Source organism: Doryrhamphus excisus, chromosome 4 (genome assembly GCF_030265055.1).
Source record: "Doryrhamphus excisus isolate RoL2022-K1 chromosome 4, RoL_Dexc_1.0, whole genome shotgun sequence".
NCBI classification, from domain to species: domain Eukaryota; kingdom Metazoa; phylum Chordata; class Actinopteri; order Syngnathiformes; family Syngnathidae; genus Doryrhamphus; species Doryrhamphus excisus.
In genome coordinates this window covers 19,168,003-19,182,378 of record NC_080469.1, presented here as the reverse complement: position 1 = coordinate 19,182,378, position 14,376 = coordinate 19,168,003, and the positions used below count along the sequence as shown (strand labels likewise).

The 14,376-nt window shown below is 44.3% G+C and overlaps 2 protein-coding genes across 2 annotated transcripts; both read right to left on the bottom strand.

The window, feature by feature from the left end:
• Nucleotides 1-760: 760 nt before the first annotated feature.
• On the bottom strand, nt 761-4,279 carry LOC131127592 (gastrula zinc finger protein XlCGF57.1-like). The gene is made up of 2 exons (XM_058069643.1): nt 3,815-4,279; nt 761-2,562 (listed from the first exon to the last, which is right to left on the bottom strand). The coding sequence occupies exons 1-2, from the start codon at nt 3,981-3,983 to the stop codon at nt 1,079-1,081; spliced, it is 1,653 nt and encodes a 550-aa protein (XP_057925626.1). The 5' UTR covers nt 3,984-4,279; the 3' UTR covers nt 761-1,078.
• A 1,655-nt stretch (nt 4,280-5,934) lies between these two features.
• On the bottom strand, nt 5,935-9,059 carry LOC131127602 (zinc finger protein OZF-like). The gene is made up of 2 exons (XM_058069660.1): nt 8,791-9,059; nt 5,935-7,777 (listed from the first exon to the last, which is right to left on the bottom strand). The coding sequence occupies exons 1-2, from the start codon at nt 8,972-8,974 to the stop codon at nt 6,552-6,554; spliced, it is 1,410 nt and encodes a 469-aa protein (XP_057925643.1). The 5' UTR covers nt 8,975-9,059; the 3' UTR covers nt 5,935-6,551.
• Between the last annotated feature and the right edge of the window lie 5,317 nt (nt 9,060-14,376).

Below are 14,376 nucleotides of genomic sequence, written 5' to 3'. Positions count from 1 at the left end.
TCCGAGTGTACCTTTTGCGCTATGGGACTGAAAAAGAAGAGGTCAACGGAGGATGGGAGAATATAGTGCAAAATGAATAAACAGGAGGGAAATGTTGGAATAATTGTACATAAAGTTATTCTATTTCTTACTATATTCTTATGACCTATTTTTACTATATTCTTATGACCTATTTTTCTTATGACCTACAAACATTTCGTATCACCCACATAACAAAGTAAGATTAACTCTGTACATGTGTTTCATATCACTCACATAACAATGTAAGATTAATGCTGTGACGCCTGCACTTGTGGTGTACATCATGATTAAGGGAAAACAGAACATGACAGAACATTCCTTAGCAGATAGTTTTAACACCCTCAGGGGACATAGGCACGGGTCAAAAGTAGATATGACCTCAAAGGGTATGTGTGTGTGTGTGTCCGGAGAATCGCATGCCAAGGATGAGATATCTACACATATGGATAACATGTTGTGCAAAGAAACTGGTTTTAACTAGAATGATTAAACCCCCCTTCCCTCAGCTAGTTGATTGTACAGGGCCTTCCTTCAATAAAAAGGCAAGAGGGCAGGAACTGCTTCAGAGTGAGGTGGCGAATTGTTACTGAACGGTTCCTAATCACTCTCCTTGCAAGTAAAAAGAAACTCATCTCTCTGCGTCTTCCTTTGTACAGGCAGTGTTTTTCTACAAGTGTCGGGGTTTAAACCTGACAACCAACCTTAATAAATACCTTTGATTAAATGATTGGACGCATCCGGCGAAGAAATTCAAGGCTGAATGAGGACACAGAAGCCATTCTGTGTTCCTAATTAACCGGTGCTTGTGGACAGAGGTGTTCAACAAGACAACATGACAGGGGTGCCCAAATGTCTGCACCTGCCTAATTTGGATTTGCTGCATCCCACCCATGTACATCAGATAGCATGTCATATGTCAGAAAGCAATAATAGATCCAAGTAAGCATTGGTTTATTCACGGAAATGATGCAAATCATCAGGGGTGCCCATTATCGGGTGTCATGCCCACGGCACATGGTCACCTTCTCGGCGGCTTCTCTCGTGCGACATTCAACCTTTATTCTCCATCGTGTGTCAGCAAGTGCGCTGCCAAGCTTTTCTCATAAGAATAACTCTTACCACAAACGGAGCAGCTGAGTTTTTCGCCTGTGTGTCCCCTCATGTGCCGAGTGAAATTCCTCTTACAGGAAAAGCTGTCCCCGCACAGCGAGCAAACAAAAGGTTTCTCTCCTGTGTGCGTCCTCACGTGTGACAGCATGTGCGCCTTCTGATTGAATGTTTTTGTGCAAAGCGAGCAACTGTACGGTTTTTCCCCGGTGTGCGTCCGCATGTGTACGTTCAGATTGCTCTTATTAGAGAAGCTGTCGCAGCAAACCGAGCAGCTGAAGGGTTTTTCGCCCGTGTGCGTTCGTCTGTGCTTAATCAAGATGTCCTTTCGAGCAAATTTCTTGCCACAGACTAAGCAACTGAAGGATTTGTCTCCCGTGTGTCCCTGCGTGTGTCGAGTCAAATGCCACTGGTGAGAAAAACTTTCACCGCATACGGAACAACTAAAAGGTTTTTCTCCTGTATGCGTCCTCATGTGTGATACCATACTCACTTTGTAAATGTACTTTTTACCACAAATGGAGCAACTGAAGGGTTTTTCCGATGCGTGTGTCCCCATGTGTGACAGCATGTTCACCTTGTGAGTGAATCTTTTGTCACAAACTGAGCAACTAAAAGGTTTTTCCCCCGTGTGCGTCCTCATGTGTGACAGCATGTTGACCTTGTGAGTGAAGCTTTTGCTGCACAATGAGCAGTCGAAAGGTTTTTCTCTGCTGTGCGTTCTCATGTGTAAGCTCAGGTTGCACCTTTGAGAAAAGATTTTACCGCAAATCAAGCAGCTGAAAGGTTTCTCCCCCGTGTGAGTTCTTATGTGCGACACCATGTTTGACTTTTGCGAGAATGTTTTCTCGCAAAATGAACAACTAAAAGGTTTTTCACCTGTGTGCGTTCTCATGTGTTCTGTCAAAATGTAATTTTCCGCAAATTTATGACCACAAACTACGCAAACAAAGGGTTTCTCTCCGGTGTGTGTCCGCATGTGGCGATTGAAATCACAATTATAAGAAAAGCTTTTGTCGCACACTGTGCAGGTGAGCCGTTCTTTACCCGTCTTCTTAGCAGGCTGCGTACTGCCTGTTGGAGAACCTTCACAGTCCGCATTGCCGCTCATAGATTCTCGGGCGTGGTCCCCGTCTCCCGCATCAGGGGAGCGTGACGTATCGTCGCTATCTGACAGTGGTGCTAAGAGGTTTTCTGCTTCATCGTCTTCAGTCTTCACAGAGACAACAGTCAGGTCAGCTTCCTGCAGTCCGACAAGACGCTCTCCCTCCTGCGTGGTCCACAGTTCCTCCTCTTCCTCTTTAAGGTGGGGGAGCTGGGGATCCTCTTCCTCCTTGATGTGGGGGGGCTGGGGATCCTCCTGTTCCAAAGCGGAGCAACCCAACTTTGCCTGGGATGTACATTCTTCCTGGCGACTGGTCAGCTGCTGGACGTCTGCAGGACACAAACGCACTTTAGCTCAGATATGTAATATAGTCCCAACCACTCCACATGCAGGAATATGCCATCGTCTTGGGCCGCTATTTGATTTGTTGTTTAGCAACTCTTTCATGACCGCAGATAAACAGGATGAATTTTAAACAAAATTGAGGGGTACTGTGAACATCCAGCAGCAACACGATGTTTTGGCATGACTACTATTTTAATGAAAAATATACTGAACCAAGTCCACCGTCTTCCTCGAAAAGCGTTTGTAGACTTAAGCTGCGAGGTGCCCCCCGAGCACACACAACTTTCTAGATCTTCCATAGTCTGCACCTATTCGGCTGTATTTCTTTGGATGTCATGCTTCCCATGAAAACGGTCTTTCTTAATGTATTCCACCTCCAGGCACGCCCACTCCACCGCGGTTGGTCACACTCCCGACTGCTCAGCAGGACTTCCGGTGTTGTGCCGCTAGCTGCCAACCCGACTTGATAGCAGTTGATAATAAAGGACAATGTATCTTTTTAAAATGTGGGCTTCAACATCCAGCCATGTGTTGGACCCCCAATCCCATCCGTAAGTAGAGACTGGACAATGCACAGGTTTCTCAAGAAAAGAAGTTACTTCAAGACAAATGTGCAAACCTCATTATCTGAAACGTTGCCATGGTTTAACACCAGAATCCAACATTCTAACTCCATTTATAGGTCAGGAACGTGGAAAAAGCAGCATAGGTCCCCCTGAAGAAACACCTGGGAGCCTGAAGCGGCCATTAAAAGAGAAATCCCTTTCATTCATAGTTTATTTATAGTTTATATGCCTTTATAGTTCATGTGAGTGTAAAGCTAGAATTATATAACTAATAACTAATATGACTGAAACTATAAAAACGAATTTTGTGTTGGTATTTTTGGCTTTCTGTAATGGATGAGATTCCTTATCGGAAAAATGAATTCAGTCAGCGTCCATTTTTGGGTAAAGTCCGAAGACCAAGCCTTTCCGATTTCCTTTCCCTCCGCTCCGCAAGTGGCCTTCGCGTGACGTCATATCAAATGCCGAGGGAACAATTCGAACTGCTATTGGAACGCAGCCTCGTGTCAGTCGGCCAATGGGAGGGCTCCTGGGGACCCCCGGAGAGTATTAGCATTAGCAAACTTAACGCATATCTGAACTCAAGGACTCTAAACAGCCTGCTTGTTGTCGAATAAGAGCAAATGGTGCTCTGAGATTACTGACGACACAAAGTATGATAAAAACACACCTTCAACGGTCTTGCACAAAGCTTCCAGTTGTTGTCGCTGTAGCTGGTTCTCCTCTCTTATTCGACAAAGTTCCTCTTCGTACGACGTTTTCGTTCTTTCAAACAGCCGGAATATTTCATCGGCTGCTTGCATCAATCGTTCCCTAATGAACTCTCTGTTGAACAACATGTCTGATGCTGCTTTTCGCGACTCCGTCAACCGAGGGCTTTGTCTTCTCGGGGTCGTCTTGCTAACTTCCGCCTTTACTTCTTCGATTGCTGTTTCGTGGCGGGAAAAGAATCCACGACGCTACACTGCTTTCGCCTTGCGGTGGTACGAAAATCTGCTCAAGGCGAACGCTGACAAAGACAAACGAGCTGCAATCGAGATGTTTGGTTCTTTCCCAGCAAACGCCTCAATGGTGTTCTTTTCTCGGTTTGATTCCCTATGCATGCGGGTCTGAGCGAGTCCAAAGGCGTCACAAGACCCACATGACGCTGTTCTCTTCCGTGATTGGACATTAGAATATAAACAGGAAAAGGATTTGCTGTCCCGGGCATTGAATGAAACGGCGCTTTCCCAAAAAAACATTATGTTTGGGGCTCTTAAATAGTGTATTCCAATGTTCATAGGCAAGATTAAGAAGCCTCTGCGAACTTTCGTCTTTCTCGTTTTTGATGACAATGTTAACATTGATAGTTAACATTTAAAATAATAGCTTTCTGTGCCAATTTTATGAGCATCAACATAGAGAGACACTTAACTACTAAGCTAGGTGTTGCAAGTCAACATTACCATTTTTAGCCATTTATAGAAAAACTTTGTGCTATCATGTTAAGTGTTACCATGTTGGCATGGCTCACATGCTAACATTAGCATGTACCAATTTTAATCGTTTTTACAAGTATAAATCATAGAAACACTTTGTGTTGGCATGTTAAGTGTTAGCACATTAGCAATGCTAAAATAATAATCATTTAGTATTAACACACCATGCGTTTCAATTATGCTTTGCAGTCACTTGCTCAACCTTTTTTGGTTGATGCCAATTTTCCTTCAATTTTTGATATGCTTTTCTGGCAGTGATAACGACAGATTAGCTGCCCAGCTAGCATGTCATTTAGGCAATAGAAGTGCATTCGCCCCCACTAGCACTTGGCTGGCTACTATGGAGCTTATCAGCAGTAGAACTGTGAACTGACTTACTGCCACCGCGACACGATTTTCCACGGTCCAACGTCTTGTGGGTTTGGGACTTTTTCTGTCCATCTGCAGGGCAATATGGAAACATTTTTCCCACAAAGGCATCTGCATCTGACAAGAGCAAAAGCCTTCAACCCAACGAGCATGCATAATATCATGAAAAACATCCTAACAAACAGAAATTCACAGAGAACCGGAGTTGATGTGCTTGGCTAAACTTGGTAAGCAAACTCCTGTCAAAGAGGGCACATCACTTTATTTTTGTCAATGTGGGTTTTTTTTCAAATGTAAATTTCCCATTCATTGGACCGACAACGTTCACATGCTCTGCCGTTTTCACGTCTCCTCTCCGCTACTCACCTTGCCCTCCCAACTACGGCAGCTTGTGCTTTTCCACAAATGCATGTTCCATACAAATGGGAAGTAAACTGGCTCTCTCAAATTCTGAAATGTCTTGCCACTTACGTACGCACGGAACGCAAATGAGCTGTCCAATAATATGCCAGGTAGCCTACATCTGAAAAAAACAAACTTTTGAAGTTTTCAGGTTTATTTCAGTTTAAGTACAATTGTAAAAATTCCACTTACACAATTTCATGATAATTATATGAATAGTAACAGTACTCAAAATAACGTTTTAGCGGCACACTACCTTTCAGACACAGCTGAGTGTGACATTACAATTATATATATATATATATATATATATATATATATATATATATATATATATATATATATATATATACATATATACATATATATATATATACATATATACATATATATATACATATATATATATATACATATATATATATATATATATATATACATATATATATATATATATATATATATATATATATATATATATATATATATATATATATATATATATATATAATAAAATATTATATTATATTATATTGTCCGCTGTGTGGGCTGTGGGCTGTCAATACTTTTCTTACCAACTTCTACTGTAAACTGAGCAACAAAAAGGTTTTTCTCCAGTGTGGGTTTTTTGGTGTCTCAGGAGGAGAATGAGTGTAAATAGCATTAGCAGCGTGCTAGCTCGTCACCGGGAAAGATTTTCAACACATCAGCAAACCATAAAATATTATAGCCATAAACTGATCTTGTGTACTACGTATTGTGTAAAACTGACAGGAACAACATCAAATTAACAGAATGAATATGGAGAAAGCATCCACTAGCCTGGAGTTTGTTGTTCAGAGAGGTGTACCACACCAATATGCACATTAGCCCTGAAGGTGCGTTCAAGGACTGTCCAACAAAGTGGGACAAATCGGCACTTGCACTAAACATGCAAAAAAAGGTGGGATTTCTAACTGTATATTATATTTTTGGAACAAAATAATGGCCCACATTTCCAAATGTGATATCCCTTCAATACAATTTGATGGAGTTATGGTTGGAGTTGCGTATAGCATTGTTTACCACCAATTATTACAGATGAAAACGTGTTTCTATCGGCGATTAATTAGGAGCTAACTGGGGATGAAATGTAATGGATCAGGATGAAACATTTCCTTATCCAGTGTGATTGTGCATGTGTTCCACCAAAGTATCGCGCTGAGTGAAGGCCTTGGCGCAAAAAGAACAGGAATATGTTTTCTCTTCTGTGTGCGTTCTGGCGTGTTTCACCATGTTGGACTTCTGAGAGAATCTTTCGCCGCAGACCGAACAAGTGAAAGGCTTTTCCCCCGTGTGCGTCCGCATGTGCTTCACCATGTTGGACTTCTGAGAGAAGCGCTCTCCGCAAACGGGACAAGCGAAAGGCTTTTCCCCCGTGTGCGTTCGCACATGTTTCACCATGTTTGACTTTTGGGAGAACCGTTCCCCACAAACTGAACAGCTGAAAGGTTTTTCCACCGTGTGCGTTCTCACGTGCACGTTCATGTTGTTCTTGCAGGAAAAGTTTTTCCCGCAGAAGGAGCAACAAAAGGGTTTTTCTCCGGTGTGCGTTCTTATGTGTCTATTCAAACTGTTCCTCTGAGCGAAGGTGTCGCCACACACTGAGCAACTAAAAGGTTTTTCTCCCGTGTGCGTTCTCATGTGTCTCGTCAAGGTGGAACTCTGCACAAATTTGTCGCCGCAAACTGAGCAACTAAAAGGTTTTTCTCCCGTGTGCGTTCTCATGTGCGAGAGCGCGTGTGTCTGCTGAGAGAATCTTTGACCGCAAACTGAACAACCAAAGGTTTTTTCTCCCGTGTGCGTCCTGATGTGCCGAGTCAAATAGCGCTTTTTAGAAAAGCTTTTATCGCAAACCGAGCAGGTCAAATCTTTCTTCCCCGTCTTCCTTTTAGAGCATTCAGAGCGTTTGTTGCCAGCGCGAGTCCTCGTATCACCGTCACAGTCTGTATCGCTGCTCGCGGATTCTCGGGTGTCGTCCCCGTCTTCATCCTCGTCACTGTCTGATAACGGAGCTAAGAGGTTGTCAGCTAGTGATCCTCTACGGTGGTCTCCATCAGCTTCTGGAGGCTCCGCCCCTCTGTTCTCCTCACCCGGACTGTGATGAAGCCGTGAGGACTCGAGTGGTTTGTCCTCACGGTCTTCGGTCTTCACAGAGACAACGGTCAGCGGCAGCTTGGAGAGATCAGCCTCGTCCGAGCCTAGAAGACACTCCCTCTCCTGAGTGATCCAGAGCTCCTCCTCTTCCTCTTTAACGTGGGGGGGTTGGGGATCCTCCTCGTCTTTAACGTGGGAGTACTGGGTAGTGGGACGTTCTTCTTGGAGACCAGTCGGCTGCTGGACACCTGCAGGCACAAGCAACACAAATATGACATAGTCCCTCCAGAACAACAATTTGCAATCATATCAAGATGTTTTCCGATCGCAGCTATCAATGTAAGCGTTAAATGTTGTTTTGGACATTAGACCATCGAAAAGTGTTGTCACACAGCGGCAGGTGAGGCTGACCGGGAGGCAGGAGTCACAGACCCGCACAAGGCTGGCACGGATCCTTCTCACCGACTGGTGTGGGCCCAACATCCCAAACCTTTGCCAACCCTATGCTGCTCATGGATTTCCGTGAGAGCCAGACGGCATTTCTGAACAATGAATACGACCAAATGTGTACATTTTTAAGCATGACCAACAATCTTAGAATAAAATAGGTTTATTGTCATATTTGAACAGACTTTTTTGATATTTGATTTTAAAGTGTCAGCCAAAAAATAGCTATTTCTTTTTTAAATAGTCTGACTTTATTCCGAAAATATTTTTTACTTTATTCTCATATGACAAGTAAATATTCATTTGTTTCATATTAAACCGTGAAATTACGTCTTTTTTCTCTTATTATTTTGACTTTCGACTTTCGAATTTTTTTTTTTTACTTTTCCAAATATTTCAACTTTCTTGGAAATCCAACTTTGTTTTGTTTCTCATAATTTGACTGCATTTTAAGAAACATATTTTATCTCATATTTAAACGCCGTGCTACTAAAATGACATGTTTTTCCTCATAATTTCGGAGAACTATCACTATACTATTACTTATTCCGGTAGTTACTACTACTGATTTAAATTGTTTCTTTATTTGGAAGAATGTTGTTTTAGAATGCACCGTGGGCCCAAAGAAAAGCACCCGGACTACACTTGGGACAAGGCAACACGTCTACATAGGCTAAGAAGTTTGAAATGAAACTATGAATAAACGTTAATAAACCTCTTGAGAGCCAGACGCGATCATGAATAGAGCCACAGGTTCCCTAACTCCCCCACTGTTGTGTTTGTGATAAACAACAGTTGTCACATGTCAGCATACCTTGGACGTGGACAACATTTGGACTCTTGCTAACAGCTTCCAGTTGTTGTCGTTGCCGCTCATTCTCCCCCCGTAATCGAGTAAGTTCCTCCTCGTACGACGCGATCGTTCCTTCAAACATGCCGAATATTTCATCGGCAGCCACCATCAGTCTCTGCCTTACAAAGTCTTTGGTAGGCAGCATTTTAAGGTCGTATTTTCGCGATGAAACCTTGTCCGCAAGGCGCCTTGACCGTCTTCCTTTGCGGACTTCCGCCTTTTTCGTCTTCTATGGCGGCTTTACAGCAGCTCGAGCCTCCATTGCGTCATACCGTCGCCATCTTGCGGATGTATCGAAGGCTGCTCAAGCTGGCCTGCAAAGACTTCACAAAATCACATAATGTGTGTGTGGTACATTGTAAAATAGTTGTCCCCCAATTTATTATTTTTAATGGCAAATCAGTAACATAATAATAATAATAAAATAATAATAATAATATGTGTGCAAGTAATTACCTGTTCAGGTTACGATAAGTCAGTGGAATTGAGAAGGGCCTCAAAGCCCCTACTGTCCCCGCTGTGACAGTGGACCGGGCGCTGCTTTGGACGGTTTGCCAGAACTTCTTCCAGGCCAACCACCTCCTCCACACCTGAGTTTTTACCACGACCACAGCTGGCGCCGCGTGCTGCTCGGCCAGGCAGCTGCTACTTGTGTCCCTCCATGCTGGTTGGACTGCTTCTGCTTGACGCTGGCGTTGGTGACAGGAGGGAGACAGGTTTAGGTGAGGCAGGTGAGAGAGCAGGCGGGCAGTGGGGGGGTGTTGCCGCTGTTCAGGCTGGGGTCATAGACCCCGGGGTGTGTGAGAGTGTGTCTGGGAGTGTGTCTGTGTGTGCGTCTATGTCTGCTCCCACTGCAGCGACGTGTCGAACATCACCACTGCCAGTCAGGAAAGCAAGTATTGTTTCTTTATTTAAGCGTTTCTATGTTTAAGCGTTTTCTACAGCAGACAAAAGGATTTAAAGGTCTAAACATTGAAAAACATTTCCGAGACAAGCTGCTGTTTTTGAAGTCAGCAAAGCACATTGTAAAAAATAAAACGTCTGATCTGACCAATCAGGAGATTTTTAGGCTAAAAAAACTAATGGTAAAGGTTAGAAAGGAACTAGATCTTTAATCACCATGGACATTTTGCTTTTACGTTCCTTTTTTATCGCCAGTGCTTTTACCTCCCCTTTCAACGTGAAGTCTTTTAGAGTGGGGATGTTGAACGTCAACGGCGCCATGGTGGCAGGAAAAAGGGCTTTTTATTTATTTTACCTTTATTTACCAAGGCAAGCAATTTAAGAACAAATTCTTATTTACAAATGCAGCCTGAACAAAGAGCAAAAGCACTTTGAGGGAGGGGAGTGCTGAAAATAAGAACAACGTTATATAAAATTACAAATATCAATACAGTAAATATGTAATACAAAAGCATCAAACAACATTAAAACAATGGGATATGGCAATAGGCCTAATCAGTCTAAGAGTGCATAAGTCAGATGTAATTAGTTGCAAGTTTTGTTTAAAGACAGAGAGAGATGTGAAGGCTGAAAGTTTTAGAGAGTTTTGTAGGGTGTTCCAGTCATTAGCTGCAGCAAACCGGAAAGCGCTGCGTCCAAAGACGGTACGAACTTTGGGGATGGAGAGTTTGATGTGATTACTGGACCTTAGATTGTAAGAGTGAGAAAGATGTAAGAGGGAAGAGAGATAGAAGGGTGTGATGCCAAGTATGGTTTTTGTAGATGAGCTGGAGCCAGTGACGGAGCCGTCTGGTATGGAGTGATGTCCAGTCTACCAACTTATATAATTCACAGTGGTGAGTGGTGAAAGGGGCGCTAGTAGCAAAACGGATGGTGGAGTGGTGAAGAATATCCAGCTTCTTCAGAGTGGACTGAGACGCCATCCTATAGATGGTGTCACCAAAATCAAAAATGGACAAGATGGACATTTTGACAAGTGTATGTTTTGCTGAACGTGTGAAAGAGGACTTATTGCGATAGCGGAAGCTCAAGCGAGCTTTGACTTTGGACTGTAGGTGCTTGATATGGGTGGTGAAGGAAAGGGACGTGTCCAACCAGAGGCCAAGATATTTGTAACAGGTCACAAACTCCAGTTCAGACCCGTCGACACAGAAAATTTTGGGAGTAGGGGTGAGAACAGGTTTCCAGTCAAAAATGATGCATTTGGTTTTCTTAGTGTTAAGGAGAAGGTGAAGGCTGTGGAAGTGCTGCTCTACTGAGGTGAGACTGAACTGAAGTGAGGATGTTGCAGAGTGTAATGAAGGCCCCTCTGCATATAAGATGGTGTCATCAGCACATAGATGGATCTTGGAATTACCAGCAGACGATTAATGGAGCGCAGATGAAAGTAAGCTGACCTGGTGACGTTATTGATGTGGGATTGGAAATATAGTGTGCTGTCGAGGATGACACCCAGACTCTTGACCTGAGGGGAGGGGGAGACTAAGGAGCTGTCGATGGAGAGAGAGAAGGAGTCAACTTTAGATAAGGTGGATTTGGTGCCAATGAGTAAGAATTCAGTTTTATTGCTATTAAGTTTCAGAAAGTTGGAGGTGAACCATGATTTTATTTCAGAGAGACAGGAGGTGAGGGAGGGGGTGGGAGTGTAGAGTTAGGTTTGGAAGAGAGGTAGAGCTGGGTGTCATCCGCGAAGCAGTGAAAATGAATGTTAAATTTACGGAAGATATGGCAGAGGGGGAGAAGGTAGGTTATGAAAAGAAGGGGCCCCAGGACAGAGCCCTGGGGCACACCTGTGGTGACTGGGGAGGGGTCGGAGGAGAAAGATTTAAGCTGAATGAACTGAGTGCGGTCTGTGAGATAAGAATGGAACCAGTGGAGGGGGGTGTGGGTGATGCCAATTTCGGAGAGTCTGCTGAGGAGGATGGGGTGTGAGATGGTGTCAAAGGCCGCACTCAGGTCAAGGAGGATGAGAATAGAAAGTGAACCGGTGTCAGCTGCAGTGAGGAGATCATTGGTGATTTTGATGAGTGCAGTTTCGGTGCTGTGACGGGGACGGAAGCCGGACTGGAAGGGTTCATACAGATTGTTAAGGGTGAGATGTGTGTGAAGTTGGGAGGAGACTATTTTTTCAAGAATTTTGGAAATGAAAGGTAAGTTGGAGATAGGGCGGAGGTTATTGAAGTTGTTGGGATCTGAACCAGGTTTTTTCAGGATTGGGGTGACGGCAGCAGTTTTGAAAGCTGGGGGGACAGTACCGGTAGACAGTGAAGAGTGGATAATGGCAGAAATGAGAGGAAGCAGAGAGGAGAGGCAGGATTTGACCAGGATTGTGGGGATGGGGTCCAGCTGGCATGTGGAGGGCTTGGATTTGTGGATGATGTCAGATATTTCAGAGGCATTGGGGAGTTGAAAAGAGGAAAAAGGCTGACTGTAGAGAAAGGGTTCGGATGTGGGGAGAGGAGGCGGTTGTGAACAGAGGTGCTGGTGAATGGAGTTAATTTTGTCATTGAAGAATACCATCAGTGAGTTACAGGTGTCAGTTGAGTAAAAGTGGGGGGGTAAAGAGTGGGGAGGCTGGAGGATCTTATTGAGTAATGAAAAAAGTGATTTTGTATTTCCTTTGTTGGATGTGATGAGTCCAGAGTAATAAGCAGATTTACAGTGCGCAATGGCGTCTTTGTACTGGAGAATGTGGGTATTGTAGATGTTTTTGTGAATTGTGAGTCCAGTTTTTTTGTAGAGCCGTTCCAGTTGTCGTCCTTTAGATTTCATTGTCCGGAGTTCAGGGGTGTACCAAGGTGCAGATGATGAAAAAGAAACAGTCCGAGTTTTCAGTGGGGCAAGAGAGTTCAGGATATTGTTTAGACCAGTGTTGTAGAGAGCTGTGAGATCTTCGGGGTTAGGAAGAAAATCCGGGATTGGGATACAGGAAATTTCGGAGCGGAGAGTGTCAACATTAACGTCCTTTAGGTTCCTGAAGGAGATGAGACGTGGAGGTTTGATTGAGGAGAGGCAGAGTGTAGTGCTGAATGAGAGGAGGAAGTGGTCCGTTATTGGAAGTTCGTCGGCGGTGCAGTTGGAGGGGATGAGGCCAGAGCAGCAGAGTAGATCCAGTGTGTGTCCTTTGGTATGTGTCGGGAAGTCAATGTATTGGTGGAGTCCAAAACTGTCAAGGCATAATAGAAAGTCTCTGGTGAGTGGGAGAGTTTTATTGTCTATATGTATGTTGAAATCTCCCAGCAGTATTATGTTATGTGACAGAGTGGAGAGTTGTGTAAGGAGGGTGGCAAAGTCAGTTAAAAAGTCAGTGTGGGGCTTAGGGGGACGATAAATGGTGGCGACGACAGTGGCAGAGCGTCCAGGGAGCATAAAAACAGTGCATTCAAATGAACTGAATGCAGAGACCGTCACCGGCAGGACTTTCCATTTCTCGCGGTGAATTACCGCGAGACCTCCGCCGCGACCGTTGCCACGGGGATGACAGATGTAAACAAAGCCAGCCGGTGTGGATTCGTTGAGGATGGAAAAGTCATTCGGCTGTTGCCATGTTTCCGTTAAACACAAAAAAATCAAGCTTACGGTCAGTGAGGAGATCCTGGAGGAGTGGACCCTTGCTCGTGAGAGAGCGGATGTTGAGCAGACCGAAGCGAACAGTGGCATTGTCGTGCTTGGCGGTAGCGTTAGCATTAGCTGTCCTAACCGGGCGAGCTAATACACTGCTATCCGCAACCCTGTCGGAGTTTCTGGGAGGACGACGAGTGGTAGACCAGATGGATTTTATTGCTGTGGAGGAGTTGTCGTGATTGAAGTTCCTGCGAGACCCACGATGGGTGTATTTCCAACGAGGGAAGATAGCGATGTCCGGGTGGTGGTAAAGTACCGGCGGTGGCGGTGAGGGCACGGGCAGATGCCAGCGTATCCAGAGGAGCTCAGCAGCTGTGTACCGGATCGGTTCTGCCATTGGGTGGTGGCAGAACGACAGAAAGTCCAGAAAAGAGCAGACCAGGTGACAAGCTTGTTGGCCCACAGCGTGTCTGTGGCCAGGTGCTAACTTCCAGCAGGTAGGCGAGAAGTTGGCAAGGAGGCACATAAAAACACAGGAGCAGTGGCTGGATCGATAATCGAACGCAGGAAAAACACTTCAGCTCACACAGAGTGCTAACACAATAGTCATAGTTAGGCCATATTGAGGCAATAAAACCATAAATCACTTAAAAGTTACGGGAGAGTAGCGGCAGCCAGTCGCGCCAGCGTTCACTTCAGACACTGCTTCAAAGTTGAGGTATGCTTCCAGCTTGCTAAAGGTGTAACACCGTATAACAAATGAGAATAGTCCATGCCACTTTCTCACCAACAGAAAATACAGTCTGTCTGTCATTTTCAAGACTTGTTTCATCATGTCCTTCAGGTAAATTCGGCAGATAGTTTGCTTCGCCCCTTTTTGGTCGTTTAATGTTCTTGCTGGATGAGTCTCCCTCTGGGTTGCTTTTGCTCCTTTTACCCCCATTGATTGAGACATCCTCATATCCAGCTTTTCGAAGCTTAGTTCGGTAGTTAGCCATCTTAAATTTAAGACTGTTCTTC